This window comes from Trichosurus vulpecula, chromosome 4, assembly GCF_011100635.1.
Source record: "Trichosurus vulpecula isolate mTriVul1 chromosome 4, mTriVul1.pri, whole genome shotgun sequence".
Taxonomy (NCBI): domain Eukaryota; kingdom Metazoa; phylum Chordata; class Mammalia; order Diprotodontia; family Phalangeridae; genus Trichosurus; species Trichosurus vulpecula.
Window position 1 is genome coordinate 214,937,133 of NC_050576.1, and position 19,764 is coordinate 214,956,896.

At 40.3% G+C, this 19,764-nt stretch overlaps 1 protein-coding gene across 1 annotated transcript in view; it reads left to right on the top strand.

The window, feature by feature from the left end:
• P4HB (prolyl 4-hydroxylase subunit beta) overlaps window positions 1–19,764 on the top strand; it is a 32,501-nt gene that overhangs the window by 8,742 nt on the left and 3,995 nt on the right. The window contains exons 5-10 of the mRNA XM_036754098.1: window positions 4,445–4,549; window positions 10,586–10,711; window positions 12,533–12,733; window positions 13,397–13,517; window positions 13,654–13,835; window positions 14,449–14,535. Of these exons, the coding sequence (XP_036609993.1) occupies window positions 4,445–4,549; window positions 10,586–10,711; window positions 12,533–12,733; window positions 13,397–13,517; window positions 13,654–13,835; window positions 14,449–14,535 (822 nt within the window). The remainder of the gene's footprint in view (window positions 1–4,444; window positions 4,550–10,585; window positions 10,712–12,532; window positions 12,734–13,396; window positions 13,518–13,653; window positions 13,836–14,448; window positions 14,536–19,764) is intronic.

Genomic DNA, 19,764 nt, shown 5'->3' on the forward strand with positions numbered 1-19,764 from the left:
GGCCTCAGTATTTTTTTTTTTTTAATGCATTCCCTTTGCCTGAGTACTTTTTCTTTTGTTGAAATCCTGTCTGATCCCGTATCTAATTGGCTGCCTGATCTTATTTGTTTTCACATCTCTCATCTGATCTCTTCTATTCACACAGCTACCACCTTAGTTCAGACCTTCGTTACCTCTTGTATGGATCATTGCAGCAACCTCCCAATTTGTGCCTCTGCTCCAGTCATTCCTACACACCATCCAGCCTCACCATCCAGTCAGACTGGCCTTCTCTCTGTTTTTCTGTCTCTTATCTTTTCACTGGTTGGTCCCTGTGCTTAGACTGTATTCCCTGCTTGTATTTGCCTCATAGTATTTCTCTTCCTTTAAGATGCAGCTCACACACCATCTTTTTCCTCATGTCTCAGAATTTCCCAATTTTCGCTGCTAATACCTTCACAAACTACATTGTATTTAAGTGCTTTTTTTCTGTTTTTATTTTTTAACTTTATATTTATGCTATAAATATTTCTTTATGTAGTCGTTTCCCCTGAGAGAATTATGTGCCTTGAAAACAGGAACTGTTATATTTTTTTTTTTTATCGTATCCTCTTTGGCACATAGACACTTAATGTTTATTGAGAAGTCCTTTGAGGTCTGCCTCAGCTACCAATTCCACCCTTATTAACCCTTCCACCTGAACGTGGTTACTTTTTGGGGGGAGAGGAGGGAGCCCTTATAGCACTTTGTATCTCTGGGAAGAACTTTGCTTTGTACTATACTTACTAGGGTACTTAGAAAGCCCTGGCCTTCTGGAAACGAAAATCAACTTAAATAGACATTTCACAAATGTTTATCGAATGGAATTACTGCCAGACTCCCTTCGCCAAACAAGTTTCCTATGTTTGCTGCAACTTCAGTTCTGATAAGCCTTTGCATGAGGTCCTTCAGGGTGCCTCTGAGAGCAATAGGGGGCAGAGTTGGACTGCCTTCACAGTGCAGGCCTGCCATCATCCCATGATTTCAAGTCATCAGGCAGTGTTAGTAATGAATATTAGTGACAACAAGAACAGCCGACTTGTGTAAGCGCTGTTGGACCGTGAGCCAGTTGTCAAGCGACATTCTAGAGTTTGTCCCAACTGATGGGGTGAGGGGAGGTGTGTGATTAATTCCAAGTGACTAAAGTAGTCCGGCATTTAATATATTCTTTCATTCAGTGTTGATAAAGAAAGCTCTTAGTTTTCCTTGGTTTGTCTGTTTTAGTCAGCGGGTTATCTTTTGCTTCTTTGCCATGATTTATTTAACTGAACTTTTTGCCTGGTTTTTATTAAGGATATTTCTGAGACCAGAGACCCGGGGACTTAGCCACATTTCACAGCAATAGTCTCTAATTTCATCCTTTTATTCCAGTTCATAAATATGCTTCAGGAAGATCTGGGCAGAATGACTACCTCATTTCTACAGCTGAAGATTTCCTCTCAGTTGGTAGAGTTGGTTTTTTAATACCTTCTCTAAATGCAATCGTGCTGTACGTAGCAGTTCATTCCTGAGAAAAGTGTGATCACTCTATTCTTGCGCCTTCTCCATAGGAAATTGTAGGCACGGCCTGCTCTGGTTAGAAACAGAAGATGGGTATTTTTGAGGTATAAGACGGCAACAGGTTGCCTGTGTTTCAGTTGCTCTTTACTGTTAAACCTGCAAAGAGGCGGGGTCCAAAGGGCTGTTTTCCACTGTGTAGGAAGGAAAGTATCTCTGGAGCCATAGTGGTTTTATAAATGCTGGTCTCAAAAATTAGTCACCAAATCAGCATTTTAAAGAAACTGTATTTTGCTTTTTACAAATAAAAAGTTTTGAAAAGAATGCTTTTGGATTTAGCGGTCGTTCTTTTTGCTTTGTTTGAGACTGTTGACTACTTTCTGGTTTTGGGTTTTTTTTTTAATAGTATGAGGTAATTGCATTTTACTAAAAAAATGAAAGAATAACTTAGATTTTTATTTTTACCATTACATAGTAATTTTATTACTGTCATTGCATAGTAATGACAATTATCTCAGTGGGTGCCTGGCCCAATAAGGATAATATATATGTGTATATGGTTTTAATGATTCCTTTTGTCTTTTCATTATGTATTTTACACACACACACACACACACACACACACATTTATTAATCTTCATCCTGTTGGAGTTCTCCTTTGTTACAAAGAAAAATAATTAAAAACATCTGATACATAGTGTCTAACAGCACATACAATATTCTTTGCTAGTAATCCCCCAGCTGTCTGCCAATAGATTGCATTCTTGATCAACTTCTCCTAAATTACTGGTTTCTTCCTTTCTGCCTTCAAACAGACTCAAATATTTTCCTGTCCTTAAAAAACCTGCACTAAATCCTATCATCCCCTCAAACTATCCAGCTATATCCCTCCTCCCTTGCTCAGCAAAACTCTGGGGGGAAAAAGTGTCTGCACTTTGTTTGTTTCCTTCAACCCTTTGGAGTTTGGCTTCCACCCTCACCACTCAACTGAAACTGCTGTCACCCGAGTTACCAGTGGTTTCTCAATTGCTCAGTAGTCATCCCTGGGTCTTTCTGTTGCAGTTGACACTGCTGACTGCTTTCTGGGCTCTGGATTTTTTGGATGCTCTTCTCTTCTGGTCCTCCTTTCCTGACTACTCCTCAGGCTCCTTTGATGCTGCATCCATATCACACCTGTGTTCTCCCAAGTTTTCTTCCTAGGCCCTTTTATCTTCTCCCTGCATACTCATCTTTAATAGTACTTAAGCCTATATGTATTTGTACACACACACATATCCATTCGTACATATGTATGAATGCATCTGTGAATACCAGTCTGCCAACTGCTAGTGCCTTCCCTTCCAAACTACCTTATATTTAACGGCTTTGTATTTATTAACTTTTAATTCTGTATATTGTATATATCCTTGTCTCTCCCATTAAAATGTAAGCTCTTTGTGCATAGGAATCATTTATTTCATGCTTTTACTTGTATCCCCGGTGCCTGGCACATAGTAAGAGCTTAATAAATACTTGTTAACTGAATGATTGCATACCTCAGGGTGCCTCTTCTCACACAGCCCTTCCAGCATTGACTGTTCTCATTTTTTCTTTACCTTTGCCAATTTCTATGAAGTAAGGTGAAACCTGAGCTGTTTTATTTTTATTTCTCTTACAATTGGTCATTTCAGACATAATTTCATGTGGTCTTTTGTAGTTTGCAAATCTACTCCTGAGAACTGTTTAAATCCTAACCATTTATTAGGAATGCCTTTTAAAAAAATTATTTTTGTCATTTCTAGCAGATGTGTAAGCAGGAACAGGATACCTTTGTAACTATCTCTGTTAATTTTGTCCAAACTGGAAATTAAGATGCATGGGCATGTGCCTGAAGCAGCTGTACCTTTCCAAAAATTAAGAGAAATAGGAAGTTGGTTTTAGAAGCTTGCTGTTGTCAATAATAAAGGCTTAAATGCCTTGAGCTGTGAGACCTCCTTTTAAAGAACCATTTTTGTTAGTACCAGGTAATTGCATTTTACTAAAAAATGAAAGAATAACTCAGATTTTTAACTCTTTTCCCAGGCTGAGAGGTCAGCAATGTAGAATATGTTGCTGAGCCACTTGTGTTTCAGAAATAAAACTCTGACCCATGCCCTAAATAAAACTTTTGGGATAAATGGATGGTGTGCATTTGAACCCTAATGTACCAATGTCCTTTTTTTTCCTGGCACCATAGAAAATGAGGGTTCCCAGAATTGAGGGCAAAAATAGGTGTTGTTTTATGATGAAATGGGTTTTGGCATTAGATTGAGGCTTATCTCCAGTGAACATCTATGCTTTTATCCCTGATGCCACCTTATACCCTGTGGAGACAAAATGCTCTTATAAGTAAACTACTGTTCATCAGCAAATGCAGTATCAGCTGTGTTTTAGTATACCTCTTCTTTGGTTGCTTCCTTAGTAAATGGGAAGCACTTCTTCATCACTGCTTATTGGTTCTTATTACCCAGAATAACACTTTCTTCAGCCTCCCACTGACTTGGATTCATTGACTGGCTTTAGGTTGATGGCCTTTCTTCATGACTACTTTTCCAGTTCAGTAGAGCAGTATCAAGGATTGAGGTCTGCAACTTTCTCTGTCAGAGCTCTGCTTGATTTTCAGATTAATTCCTTATATCTGTGAGCACTTGGATTTGAGTTTGGCTAGAATGGTAGTTATAAAAATTCCTTGTTAGCTTGTGGCAAGGAATCTTGGATCTAGGGCGAGGTATTATTGGGAAAAATTGGCTGTTGACTGTATGATCCTGTTTTCTTTTCTCTGTTGCTAGGATCTGTAGGGTATACAAAGGTACTAGGCAGAGATGCTGCCAAACTGTCCTACTGGTGAGAGCCCAAAATGGGTCAAGTGTATGTACATAGGGCTTAACTTTTAACCTTTTTCTTTCCTCAGTTTGACGAAGGTCGAAACAACTTCGAAGGAGAGATTACCAAGGAAAACCTACTGACTTTTGTTAATTACCACCGGCTGCCCTTGGTCATTGAGTTCACTGAGCAGGTAGGAAGCTTTTTGCCATACCACATATTACTAACTCAATGAAGGAAAGTTCAAGAATTGGGAACTAAGACGTTCCTGTGGCTCTGTTCCAGCAGATCCTTTGTTGCTTTGGAATCCATTCACCTGCTAAGACCTTCAGGTACCAGGAATGCTCTACATTCTCTGCTCAGACTCCTCTTGTATACCTTTCACACTACTTCCTTCTATCATAATCCCTGTGATAATGAATTGCTGACTGCCTAAGAGCAAGCCACCCCATTCTAAGCTCTCACTGCTCTACTCTCATCCTGGAAACCTGAACCCTACCCTTCCAATATCCCACTCTACTCCTGTCTTCTCCTTCTGTTATCTCCCTAGAATTCTCATTTTTTAACTGACAGTTCTGAGTAACCCCCAGGTTACTCTTTTTTTTCAAATCCTATGACCTAATTTTTCTTCCACCTCAGCTACACATAGGGATAGGAGATGACACTCTTGATTTTTACCATTTTTCGCAAGCCTTTCATTTCTGTGTTCAAAACCTCCAGAATTCCTTTATCAGATAATAACCTCTTGTCAGTCATCTCATGCTATGCCTTAGCTTTCCTAAAACCATTTATTTTTTGTACTCACGGGACCTTCGATCCCTTGATTCCTCAGTCCTCTCCCAGGATATTATTCCTACTTTAACTTCACTTTTCTCCCTCCCCAGTTTCAACTCATAGTTAACTAGTTTAACTCTGCATTGTCCTCTACTCTCAGACCTCTTTGTCCCCTAGTCCTATGAACACTAATGTCTTTCCAGACCCCAACCTTGGGTTACTCCCATCACTGGCCTCCTCAGCTTCTATTCGGGTGCTCATGAATAGAGCTAGAGGAAATTAGGAAGCCAGGCTGAGAAAAAAAATGTGTGTTCTGTGATTCCACTGGAGCCCTTATAGCAGAAAGGCAACCCTTTTAGCCCTCACTATTGATTATTGCACTTCCCACAGATCAGATTCCAAACCTTTTCTAGTCTCCAAACCTCCCAAGCCATCTCCTTTCTCTACCCTCAGCTGAGGACTTTGCCTCATATTCTGTTGAAAAAGTAGAAACTATTCACCATGAGCTCATCCTTCTCCATATCTCACAGTCCTGTGTTCTGATTCTTCTCTTCCATTCTCTCCTTTTTCTCTAGTCTCTGAAAATGTAACCTTATTTGCCAAAGTCAACCCTTCCTGCCTTCTCCATCAACTTGCCCCCCCCAGTAATCCCCTTTTTCTAATCTCCTGATCTTTTCCTACTTCCTACAAACATGCACATGTCCTTCCATCCTTAAACCTAGATTCTGCCATCCTTTTATGTCTCTGCTCCCATTCCCATGCTGTGCTCTTAGAAAAAGCTGTTTATACTTATTGCCTTCATTTGCCTCTTCAGTCTTTTTTCAACCCTAAGCAATTTGACTAATGTGTCAATTGCCAAGTTGAAATTGTCTCCAAAGTTCCTAGCCATCTCTTAAATGCCAAATCTGGCCTTTTCTGAAGCCTCGCACTTCTTGAACTCTCAACAGTATTTTATACCGTTGACTTTCTCTTTGGCTTTTTCCTGATAACTGCTCTCTTAGTTCCCCTTTTCATCTGATCACTCTTTTTCAGTCTTCTTTGCTGGTTCATCACTTGTATCATGTTACCTAACGTTTGGTGTACCCTCAACAGACTACCTTTGGTACTCTTCTGTCCTTGCATTCTCATGTGCTAACCTCATTAGCTTCCATGGGTTCAGTGATCTTTAGCCAGATGATTTCTAGATCTCTCTATCCAGCCCTAGTATCTCTCATGAGCTCTAGTTGAGCCTACTTCTAATTGAATATCCCACAAGCTTCTCATACCCCACCCCTCTTCCCTTTATGTCAAGGGAATCAAGAGAAGTCTCCCTGTTTCTTTTTTCATATTTTATTATTTAATATTTTTAGTGTTCAGCATTGATTTCCACAAGATTTTGAGTTACAGATTTTCTCCCCATTTCTACCCTCCCCCCCACTCCAAGATGACATATATTTTGATTGCCTCATTCCCCAGTCAGCCCTCCCTTCTGTCACCCCACTCCCTCCATCCCCTTTTCCTTTACTTTCTTATAGGGAAAGATAGATTTCTATACGTTTCTATGCATTTCTATGTTTTTGCATGCAAAAACAACTTTTTTTTTGAACATCTGCTTTTAAAACTTTGAGTTCCAAATTCTCTCCCCTCTTCCCTACCCACGCACCCTCTCTAAGAAGGCAAGCAATTCAGCGTAGGCCACATGTGTGTCATTATGCAAAACCCTTCTACAATACTCATGTTGTGAAAGACTAACTATATTTTGCTCCCTCCTATCCTGCCCCGCTTTATTCAATTTTCTCCCTTGACCCTGTCCCTTTTTGAAAGTGTTTGCTTTTGATTACCTCCTCCCCCATCTGCCCTCTCTTCTATCGTCCCCACTTTTTTATCCCCTTCCCCCTCCTATCCTGTGGGGTAAGATACCCAATTGAGTGTGTATGTTATTCCCTCCTCAAGTCAAATCCAGTGAGAGCAAGATTCGCTCATTCCCCCTCACCTGCCCCTTCTTCCCTTCCAACAGAACTGCTTTTTCTTGCCATTTTTATGTGAGATAATTTACCCCATTCTGTCTCTTCCTTTCTCCCTCTCTCAATATATTCCTCTCTCATCCCTTAATTTGATTTTATTTTTTTAGATATCGTCCCTTCATATTCAACTCACCCTGGTCCCTTTGTGTGTGTGTGTGTGTGTGTGTGTGTGTGTATGTATGTATGTATGTATGTATATGTCTGTTCCCTTCAGCTACACTAATACTGAGGTCTCATGAATTACACACATCATCTTTCCATGTAGGAATATAAACAAAACAGTTCCACTTTAGTAAGTCCCTTATGATTTGTCTTTCTTGTTTACCTCTTCATGCTTCTCTTGATTCTTGTGTTTGAAAGTCAAATTTTCTGTTCAGCTCTGGTCTTTTCACTGAGAAAGCTTGAAAGTCCTCTATTTTATTGAAAATCAATATTTTGCCTTGGAGGATGATACTCAGTTTTGCTGAGTAGGTGATTCTTGGTTTTAATCCTATCTCCATTGACCTCTGGAATATCATATTCTAAGCCCTTCAGTCCCTTAATGTGTAGAAGCTGCTAGATGTTGTGTTATCCTGATTGTGTTTCCACAATACTCAAATTGTTTCTTTCTGGCTGCTTGCAGTATTTTCTCCTTGGTCTGGGAGCTCTGGAATTTGGTGACAATATTCCCAGGAGTTTTCTTTTTGGGATCTTTTTCGGGAGGTGATGGGTGGATTCTTTCAATTTCTATTTTACCCTCTGGCTCTAGAATATCAGGGCATTTTCCTTGATAATTTCTTGAAAGATGATAGCTAGGCTCTTTTTTGATCATGGCTTTCAGGTAGTCCAATAATTTTAAAATTATCTCTCCTGGATCTATTTTCCAGGTCAGTGGTTTTTCCAATGAGATATTTCACATTGTTTTCCATTTTTTCATTCCTTTGGTTCTGTTTTATAATATCTTGATTTCTCATAAAGTCCCTAGCTTCCACTTGCTCCAATCTAATTTTTAAGGTGGTATTTTCTTCAGTGGTCTTTTGGACCTCCTTTTCCATTTGGCTAATTCAGCCTTTCAAGGCATTCTTCTCCTCATTGTCTTTTTGGAGCTCTTTTGCCATTTGAGTTAGTCTATTTTTTTTTTGAATTTCTTTATTTATTTTTAGTTTACCACACACGGTTCTACATAGTTTTGAGTTCCAGTTTTTCTCCCCTCCCTCCCCCCTCCCTCCCCAAGACGGCATGGAATCTCATATAACTGTCATGTATAACTTCGCATTGAATTATTTTATGCACTAGTCAAGTCGTGGAGAAGAATTTTGACCAATGGAATGAATCATGAGAAAGAAGAAACAGAACCAAAAAAAAAAAACCCAAAAACAAAAAAGAAGCAAAAAAGGCAAGCATGTAGTGCGCCTCAATCTGTATTCAAATTTCGCAGTTCTTTCTCTGGATGAAGATAGCATTCTCCATCGTGAGTCCCCTGGAGTTGTCCTTGCCCCTTAGGTTGCTGAGAAAAGCACAGTATGTCAGGGTTAGTCCTCACGGAATCCATATATCTGTGGCTGTGTACAACGTTCTCCTGACTCTGCTCCGCTCACTCAGCAAGTTAGTCTATTTTTAAGATGTTATTTTCTTCAGTATTTTGGGGGGGGTCTCCTTTAGGAAGTCATTGACTTGTTTTTCATGGTTTTCTCGCATCACTCTCTCTTCCCAGTTTGTCCTCTACTTCTCTTACTTGCTTTTCCAACTCCTTTTTGAGCTCTTCCATGGCCTGAGCCCAATTCATATTTTTCTTGGAGGTTTTTGATGTATGCTCTTTGACTTTGTTGACTTCTTCTGGCTGTATGTTTTGGTCTTCTTTGTCACCAAAAAAAGATTCCAGAGTCTGAATCTGAGAGCATTTTCTCTGCTTGGCCATGTTCCCAGCCAACTACTTGGCCCTTGAGTTTTTCATCGGGGTGTGACTGCTTGTAGAGTAGAGAGTACTTTGTCCCAAGCCTGAGGGGCTATGCTGCTGTTTTCAGAGCTACTTGTACACAGCAAGCTCAGCCATGACAGCGCTACTTCTCCCCCAAGAACCGCCAACCAGGATTGGAGCCCAGATCCAGACTGGGCAAAGGAGGCTTTGCACTCCAGCTCTAAGGCTTAATTCCTCCCACTGGGTGGGCCTGGGGCCAGAAGCAACTGCAGCTGTAGCTCTGGAAGCAGCTTCAGAGCTGTACCACCTCCACCTCCGGTGGCCGACCATGAGCTCCTTTCACTCTGTCGCGGAAGTTTTCCCCACTAACCTGCTCTGTTGTCTTTGGTGTTTGTGGGTTAAGAAGTCTGGTAACTGCCACAGCTCAATGATTCAGGGCCCTATGGCCTGTTCTGCCCAGCTCCTGGTCTGGTTGGTCCAGGCGTGGCCCACGCTGGGCTGTGCTCTGCTCTGCTCCCAGATCCGTGTGATAGACCCTTCCCAGAGACCATCCAGGCTGTCCTGGGCTGGAGCCCTGCTTCTCTCTGCTATTTTGTGGGTTCTGCAGCTCTAGAATTTGTTCAGAGCCATTTTTATAGGTGTTTGGAGTGACCTGCTTGTCAGCCACCAGCTTGGCTCCGCCCCCAGTCTCCCTGTTTCTTAACCTCAGCATTGTCCTCACTCTCCTTCACTGAGTTAATAAGTATTTAATAAACACCTCCTGTGTGCCAGGCACTGGAGATACAATTCATGGATCCAGAAACCAAGTCTTAGCATCACTAACATCTCTCATATCTGACCCCTTCTCTGTTTTAGGCCCTTATTACCTTTTTCCTGGATTATGCAGTAGCCTCCTAATTGGCGTTCTTACCTCTCAACTCTGTTCTTCAGTTGATCCCCTACTATGTAAATTCCATTGGCACCCAATTATCTCTAGGATCAGATCTCTTCTGTTTGAAATTTTAAATCCTTCACAACTTGACTCCAACCTCCTTTCCCAGTCTTATTGTACATCTCCCCTTCCTGTACTTTTCACTCAGTCCAAACTGGCCTTCTCTGTTTTTTATACTTGGCATTCCATCTGTATCTTTATGCCTTACAACTGGCTGTCCCTCATACCTAGAGTGTGCTCCCTTCTCACTCCTTCTGCCTCTTAAAATTCTTTGTTTCCATCAAAGCTTGACAACCCCACCTATTCCATGAAACTTTGCTTGACCTACCTCCCCCCAAATTGCATTTATTTTATATGTGCCTATTCGTATGGGTGTTGGCTCCCACTTCAATAAAATATAAGACAGTTGAGGTCAGGAACTGTGTTTATTCTTTGTATCCCTGGGGCCCATCATGTTATAGGTACATAATGAATTCTTGATTGAGTCCGTGTAATTGGTAAGTCAGAGCTGATTGCTGAATGACTTGTGGTTTTCTAAATATGTGAATGACAGAAGGCCCTGAATGGGAAGTGCCTTCATGTGATTTTCTCATTTTCTTTAACATCTGTTTCTGTGTTCACCAGACGGCCCCCAAAATTTTTGGAGGTGAAATCAAGACTCATATCCTTTTGTTCCTGCCAAAGAGTGTTTCTGACTATGATGAGAAACTGAATAACTTCAAAAAAGCAGCAGAAAGTTTCAAGGGAAAGGTACTTGACTTTAAACAATGTTATCGTAGAGTAAAAGTAAATTCTTAGGGGAAAATGACAAAACGAAGAAGTCTGGGTTTAGAAAAATGGCTCAGTGGGGGAATACCATACATACTCAGTTGGGTATCTTACCCCACAGGAAAGAAGAGGGAGGAAGATAAAAAAAAAATAAAAGGGGGGGGGATGATGGAGGGTAGGGCAGATGGGGGTGGAGGTAATCAAAACAAACACTTTGGAAAGGGGACAGGGTCAAGAGAGAAAATTCAATAAAGCGGGATGGGTTGGGAAGGAGCAAAATGTAGTTAGCCTTTCACAACATGAGTATTGTGGAAGGGTTATACATAATGATACATGTGTGGCCTAGGTTGAATTGCTCGACTTCTTAGGGAGGGTGGGAAGGGAAGAGGGGAGAGAATTTGGAACTCAAAGTTTTAAAATCAGATGTTCAAAAAAAAAAAAAAGTTTTTGCACGCAACTAAAAAATAAGATACACAGGCAATGAGGCGTAGAAATTTATCTTGCCCTACAAGAAAGGAAGGGAAAAGGGGATGAGAGGGGAGGGGGGTGATAGAGGGGAGGGCTGACTGGGGAACAGGGCAACCAGAATATATGCCATCTTGGAGTGGAGGGAGGGTAGAAATGGGGAGAAAATTTGTAATTCAAACTGTTGTGAAAATCAATGCTGAAAACCAAATATGTTAAATAAATAAATTTAAATTAAAAAAAAAAAAAAAGAAAAATGGCTCAGTGGTAAATCCTTTTACCTGCCTGCCTAGTGTCCAAAGGGAGGGAGCCAACATATGAGGAAGGACAACTAAGGGAGGAGCCCAACAGGAGGTCTTTGTCAGTTAAACAAATTCCTGTTAAATATGAATCTGAGTCCCAAAAGACAGCCGGGAAGGATAATCCGGGGAGTTTTACTCGAAAGGAGAATGAACAGAAGTGACTAACCAAAGAGTGACTCAAAATGACCACTTACCTCTGACTGAGCCTGAAGAAAAGGAGACGGAATTTGAATAACCTCTTCTACCAGTCTCTTGATAGTGGTCCCTAGCACCTCCCTTGTACAATTCAGAGGACTATTTTTATAGACTTATCTTATAAATACAAATTTTTAGTAGCTCTAGATACATTTTTGGGAAGGAAGGAATCCGACCTTGCCTGAGGTAAACTCATGATAAAGTTTATTCTTCTGTACAATCAGAAATAAATGGAATGTTGATTAAGGGAGGCATTGCCTGTCTTGTGCATGGGCTTAACATTCAACAGGCAGTTTTCATATTATGTTAAAGAAAGTATAACAAACTGATCATAGTTTGGAGTCATGACTGTGAATTTTAAAAATCTTAACATTTTAATTGCTGTCTTCTGTATTCATCTCGTCAGTGGAATTGTTTGCTAAATAGAATTGCTCTCTACTGTCATACATCTTTCCCAACCCCAGCCCACCTCCAAAAAGATGCTTAGTAGTTGTTAAGGAGCACTAGTTGTGAGCAGCTTGATGCCTTTGCTAGGCTACCTTGCTCCCACCTCTGCTAGGGAAATCTTAGTAGAAAATCATTAAAAATTTTCCCTTTAAAAAAGGGTTGGGCAGGTATTTATCGTCTATTGTTTATGTCTTAAGAATGGAGGAATAAAAGGGAACGTGTGGTTCTTTGATACTTTCTTATACTTGCCATTTGGTGTAGTCTGGGAATATCAGATCTAAAGTTTAAGCTAGAGAACATAACTTTTTTTTAGCATGAACTTGACCAGGAAAGGCAAGAATTATCTTGAATAGCTCATATTTTTCTAATGTCAAATCTTTCTTTTGTTCCCAAGATCCTGTTTATCTTCATTGATAGTGACCACACTGACAATCAGAGGATCCTTGAGTTCTTTGGCCTAAAGAAGGAAGAGTGCCCAGCTGTCCGCCTCATCACTTTGGAAGAGGAGATGACCAAGTACAAGCCTGAGTCAGATGAATTAACGGCAGAAAAGATAAAGGAATTCTGTGACCGATTTTTGGAGGGCAAAGTCAAGGTATTGGAACTGAAAGGAATTTTACTGTAATTTTTACAGATAAGAAAACTAAAACCTAGATTTCTTGATGATTTGGCTTAAATAGCATAAGCACGACCCATATGTACAAACTCTCAGAGCAAGGTCACCATAGCCTTTTGAGCTATCTTTATCTCAGACCCCCTGCAGCTTTCTGTAGAGTATCTACCAAACAGTACACAGAGTAGCCAAAGAGCATAACCCATGAGACTAGATGCAGCAATGCAGCACAAAAATAACTCTTCTTTTAATATACAGTGGCCACAATGAATCCCTCTTGCTATTGGGGCTACTTAGATATACATTAGAGCTGGTTAGTTGTCTTATAACCAGTGTTCCCATGTCCTCAGCAAATAAGAAGGTTTATGTCTCTCGTTTTTCTGGGCAAACCTTTGCCCCCGTTTTCCTCCTTGTAATTTGCAGTAATTGTTTGGGTTGTCAGCTGAGCAGTATCATCATGGTATGATCCCCTAGTTAAACTTCAGTCCCTCCCTGCTCAGCCTACTTCTTTGTGAAAGAGGAATAACCAAGATGGAGAGAAAAGTCTCATTCGACTCATTGAGTAGAGGCACTGCTAGCATAGGGCCCAGTGGCCTTCTGGAGCACTTGTTTATTGTTGGTTCCCTATATATGTTTGACTTTTAGCCCCATTTAATGAGCCAGGACCTACCTGATGACTGGGACAAGCAGCCTGTTAAAGTACTAGTTGGGAAGAACTTTGAAGAAGTTGCTTTTGATGAAAAAAAGAATGTCTTTGTGGAATTCTGTAAGTGGAATTGTAATTTTTTTTCCTTTTGCAATATAGAAAGGCCTAACTGGAGTAGCAAAGCAGTCTGTTCATAGCATAAGGGACGGGGAGAAGTGGCCTGCTTGTGCTGACTGTTGACCTGTCACCTTTACAGATGCCCCCTGGTGTGGTCACTGCAAACAGTTGGCTCCCATTTGGGACAAATTGGGAGAGACTTATAAGGATCATGAAAGTATAGTCATCGCCAAGATGGACTCAACAGCTAATGAAGTAGAGGCAGTTAAGGTCCACAGTTTCCCCACGTTAAAGTTCTTCCCTGCAAGCGCTGACAGAACGGTAAGGATTTCACAGCACAGAGAAGTGGGAGAGGGGAAGGACCTATTGCAGTGGGATGACTTTGTCTATGACCTTGATGTTAATGTTGGATGGGGGGGGGTGGGGAAGGAGAAGGAAGAGCTACTTTTTATCTGTGAAGCTAAGGTGTGTTTCTGAGATTTGGGGTGGGGAGGGTGGGATTGATCTCGGGCTGGTTAAGACTTGCTTCCATGCAAATGATGCTAGCATGTACTCTTCTCATAACCTGCCTTCCCAATGCCACTGCCTTCCCTCAAGTCCACTTGAGAGCCTCTCTGTGGGATCTGTCATCCAGGGAGCCAGGAGCTAGGAAGGATCGGGTTGGGGCTGCTTTAGCGCAGAGGTAAGGGAGCTGGGAAGGGGCCTTTTGTTGGTGGGGAAGGAGTGGAAGAGCTGTAAGTGGGGGTTTGGCTTTTGGTTTTGGTACCCCACGGCAGAAGCTCTTTCCCTTGTGGGTTAATGGAAAGGAACATTTCCTGAGCTCCTTGACTTTGTGTAGGAAGGGAGAGGTTTTTGGGGGTAAAAGTTGTCATAGGTGGGCTGTGGGGTTTAAATGGTATTGGTTTCACCTCTTTTCCCTCCCCTTTCCCTACAGGTAATTGATTACAATGGAGAGAGAACACTAGAAGGTTTCAAAAAGTTCCTGGAGAGTGGTGGACTAGATGGGGCAGGGGATGATGATGTAAGTATTTTACCAGCATAGATCTATATCTTTAGTGAGAGAAAAATCTTTTGATAAATGTGTAGAATCCATACTCTGGATTCTATCCTTGCACACTCTGCCCTTCCTTCCATGAATAGTTCTGACCTACAGGCTTAGATTGCTGCTTACAGAGTTCATCCTACTAGGAAGTAACCATTATGTCCCTCGCTCCCCTAGCTATACTATAAACAGATCAGAGAAGATGGGGTAGGACACGTGGTTTTAGACGGGTTTGGGTGGAGGGTCTTGAATGTTAGCACATTCTTTAAGCTTTTGCAGTTCAAAGTGCTTCACACAAACATAACTCTAGATGATTGAATGCTGTTTACTCTTAATGAGCTGGATCTTAAATTTGACAGCGAAATTCTGATCCACGGGATGAGATGACCCTACCACCTTGCTAAGACGCTCTTTCCTTGTTCTGAACTCTTATCTTTTTAGAGAATATCAGTTTTATTTTCAGTTCCAGATTCTCTCCCTCCATCTTCTTCCTCTCCCATCTATTGAAAAGGCAAGAAAAACAAAACCCATTACAAATATGCATAGCCAGAGTGTGTGACTTTTTAAAAAAAAACCCCATCTAATTGTTCTTTGAGCCCTTTCTAGAGTAGCCCCACCTCATCCTACCCGTGCTAACTCTTGGTCACAAGTAGCTTTCTTCTGTCCCTTGTGTATATGTCTTTGTATTCCCTACCAGGGGTGGGGAATCTTCAGCCTCGAGGCAACACGTGGCCCTCTAGGTCCTCCAGTGTGGCCCTTTGACTAAATCTAAACTTCACAGTAAGAATTTTCTGCCCTAGACTGTGCTTGTCCTATCAGTTAGATTGCAACCATCTTAAAGACACAAGTGGAAGAAAAACTCTTTATTTTGTGTTTTATGCCACATCTTCTAGAGACAGACTACTGAAATAATTCTAGGTACTTTGGGGTCTTTGTGAATTTGGATGGGAAAAAAGCCCTATCTTTATTTTCACTTACCTAACTGGAAACTTAGCATTTTCTTCAATTATTTAAAAATGCTTTGGGGGTGGTGTCCATAGGTTTCACTGAACTGCTAAAGGGATCCATGACACAAAAAGGTTAAAAACCTCTGGCTGAGAGAATCCAAGGGGCCAGAAATTCATCTTTCCTTTGAACATATCTCTGCCTGAGAAAGAACTGTGGAGTCTGAATGCGCATTGAAGCATTCTTTCTTGTGGTTCCTCCCTTTGGCCCTAACTCTTCTTTGCAACATGACTAATGTGAAAATATGTTTAATATGAATGTATGTGTAGATCCTGTGTCAGATTGCATGCCGTCTTGGGGAGGGGTAAGGGGAGGGAGGGGAGAAAATTTAAAACCCAAACTTATGGAAGTGAATGTTGAAAACTAAAAATAAATTAATCAAGAATAGCTCTGCCCTAGCCCTTTTCCATACGTAATTTATAGGGTTTAAGAACAAAGTGAAAAATTCCTCAAGATCAGATAAGAGGATACCATCTAGGTAACAGTTTTGATTCATCAAATAGAATAATAATCACCCTGGAGAATCATTTGTCTAAAACCATTCCTTCCTTATTTAAACATTCTTAAGAATTCTCCTTTTCTCCTGGTCAAAGGTAAACTCCAGAGACTATGTTCTATTAATTGAATTAAAGACATCTCTTAGTCAATCAGTACTTTAATTAATTTCAAAGAGAAGTCTGTCTTTGGCTGATTTGGCATCTCCATTAAAAACTGATTAGTCACTTAATAGTATGTAAGAAGGACTTTAGACCAGGAAACTATCTTCTCTGCATTTTCTTCTATTCAAGAGAAAACTGATTTTTAGACCAAGATTATGAAAAAATAGTCTTTCTCAGTATTTCTAAAAGTGGGTAGGAATAGGGAAGGAGGAATAATGTGTTGCCATATAAGAGGTAGTGTTTTTATTTGTAGCTCCCCTTAGTTCTAAATGCAGTAAGTAGATATTTGGGAAATCCATTTTATATATTGATCAGTTACTGAATAGGTCGAGTTGCAATAATTGCCTATGGCTTTTAATATCAGTCCTTGACAACCTGGCCCACCCTGTCTTTTTAAATTTATTTTTTCAATTTTTCCCAGTTTCATGTAAAAATAATTTTTGACATTTGTTTTCAAAACAAAGTTCCAAATTCTCTCCCTCCCTCCCCACCCCACCCACCATTGAAAAGGTAAGCAATTCAATACAGGTTATACATGTGTAGTCATGCAAAACATTTTCATTTTAGTCATGTTGTGAAAGCAAACATAGATTCCCTCCCCCCCCCCCAAAAAAAAACCTTAAGAAAAATAGTTCAAAAAAGTAAGTTTCAATCTGTATTCAGACACTCAGTTCTTTCTCTGGGGATGGATGGCATTTTTTTCATCTTAAGTCCTTCAGAGTTGCCTTGGATCATTGTATTGTTGAGAATAGCTCAGTCATTCACAGTTGCTCATCTTACAATATTGCTGTTACTTTGTACACAGTACATTTCATTTTGCATCAGCTCATGTCTTTCCAGGTTTTTCTGAGAGCATCCCGCTCATCATTTCTTACAGCACAGTGGTATTCCACTGAAATCACATTCACGATTTGTTCAGCCATTCCCCAATTGATGGGGAATTTCTCAGTTTCCAGTTTTTTGCCCCCAGAAAAGAGCTGCTGTAAATATTTTTGTACATGTAGGTCCTTTTCCTTTTTTTTTTTAATTTAACCTCTTTTGAGATACAGACCTAGCAGTGGGTATTGCTAGGTCAAAGGGTATGCATGGTTTTATAGCCCTTTGGGCATTGTTCCAAATTGCTCTATAGAATGGTTGAATCAGTTCACAGTTCCACCAAAAGGGTATCACTCATTTTTCCCACATCCCCTCCAACATTTGTCATTTTCCTTTTCTGTCCTATTAGCCAATCTAATACATATGAGGTAGTACCAGAATTGTTTTAATTTGCATTTCTCCAATCAGTGAGTTAGAGCATTTTTTTATATGGCTATAGATAGCTTTTTTTCATCTGAAAACTGTTTATATCTTTGATCATTTATCAGTTGGGGAATGGCTCTTATTTTTATAAATTTGACTCAGTTTTCTATGTGTTTTAGAAATGAGGCCTCTTTATCTGAGAAACTTGCGTCAAAAATTTTTTTCATGGTTACTATTGCTAACTGTATTTCCCTCCATCCTATCCCTCCCCTTCTTCATCCCACCCCTCCGTTTGTTCTGTTCTTTCTCTCCCCCTTTGCCTTGTCCCTCCTCAAAAGTGTTTTACTTCTAACTATCTCGTCTCCCAATCTGCCCTTTTGTCATGCATTCTCCCCTCCTTTCTCTTTAGCCCCTTCCCCTCCTACTTTCTAAGATGGATTTCTGTACCTAATTGAGTGTGTCTATTACTCTCTCTTTGAGTCACTCACTCTACCTTACCTCTCCCCTCTTCCCCTCCACTGTAAAAGCTTTTTCTTGCCTCTTTTATATGGGATAATTTGCCCCATTCTACCCTCTCCCTTTCTCCCTGTACATTCCCCTCCCTCCTTTATTTTTTTAGATGTCATCCCTTCACATTCAACTCACACTTGTGCTGTCTGTTTATACATAGATATAGAAATTATGTGTGTGTGTGTATATGTATATATATACACACACACACTCCTAAATGCCCTAATAATGCAAAAGTTCTTATGAGTTACAAGTATCATCTTCCCGTGTAGGAATGTAAACAATTTAGCCTTATTAAGTCCCATGTAAGTTCCCTTACTTGTTTACCTTTTTATACTTCTCTTGAGTCTTGTACTTGAAAGTCAAATTTTCTATTCAGCTCTGGTCTTTTCATCAAGAATGCTTGAAAGACCTCTATTTTATTGAATTTCCACTTTTCCCCCTGAAGGATTATACTCAGTTTTGCTGGGTAGGTGATTCTTGCTTGTAATCCTAGCTCCTTTGTTCTCTGGAATATCATATTTCATGTCTTTCAATCCTTTAATGTAGAAACTGATAAATCTTGTGTTATCCTGGTTGTGGTTCCACAGTATTTCAGTTGTTTCTTTCTGGCTGCTTGGAATATTTTCTCCTTGACCTGGGAGCTCTGAAATTTGGCTTGAATATTCCTGGGAGTTTTCAATTTGGGATCTCCTTGAGGAGGTGATCAGTGGATTCTTTCAATTTCCATTTTACCTTCTGATTCTAGAATGTCAGGGCAGTTTTCCTTGCTTGATAATTTCCTGAAAGATGCGTCTGGGCTCATTTCTTGGTCATGGCATTCAGGTAGTCCAATAATTTTAAAATTTTTTCTCCTGGATCTATTTTCCAGATCAGTGGTTTTCTAATGAGATATTTCACATTGTCTTCTAAATTTTTTTCATTCTTTTGGTTTCATTTTATTGTTTCTTGATTTCTCATAAAGTCATCAGCTTCCATTTGTTCAAGTCTAATTTTTAAGGAATTATTTTCTTCAGTGAGCTTTTGTACCTTTGTTTCCATTTGGCCAATTCTGCTTTTTAAGGCATTCTTCTCATTGGCTTTTTGTACCTCTTTTTACCATTTGGCCTAGTCTGTTTTTTAAGATGTTATTTTCTTCAGTATTTTTTGTGTGTCTCCTCTACCAAGCTATTGACTCATTTTTCATGATTTTCTTACATCACTCTCATTTCTCTTCCCAAATTTTCCTCTACCTCTCTTACTTGATTTTGAAAGTCCTTTTTGAGCTCTTCCATGGCCTGAAACCAATCATTCATATTTTTTTGGAGGCTTTCAATGTAAAGGAGCTTTGATTTTGTTATCTTCTTCTGACTGTAATTACCATAGTAATCTGTGGTCAGAATGTTTTTTCTGTTTGCTTATTTTCTCAGCCCATTTTTTACCTTTAAACTTTTTGTTAAAGTAGGGCTCTTCTTCCAGGATGGAGGGCAAATTGTCCCAAGCTTTAGGGGTTTTGTGCAGCTGTTTTCAGAGATTCTTCTAGGGACCTGTGGGTTTTCAGTTCTCCCAAGGTAGAATGATCTATGGAGAGGTGTGTTTACTACTCTCTTGGCCTGTGCTGTGATCTGTGAGCGATTGCAAGCACTCTTTTCTGCCCTGGAACTGTGACAAGGGTCTTTGCTCCACTGTGCCTGCAGGCTCTGGTGTGCTAGTGTTCCTCCTCACTGTGGACCGCCACCCAGGACTGTGACCTGGATCCAAGTATGGGCAAAGCAACAGTCTTGTCTCAGTGCTGGCAAGGAGACCCCTGTAATCT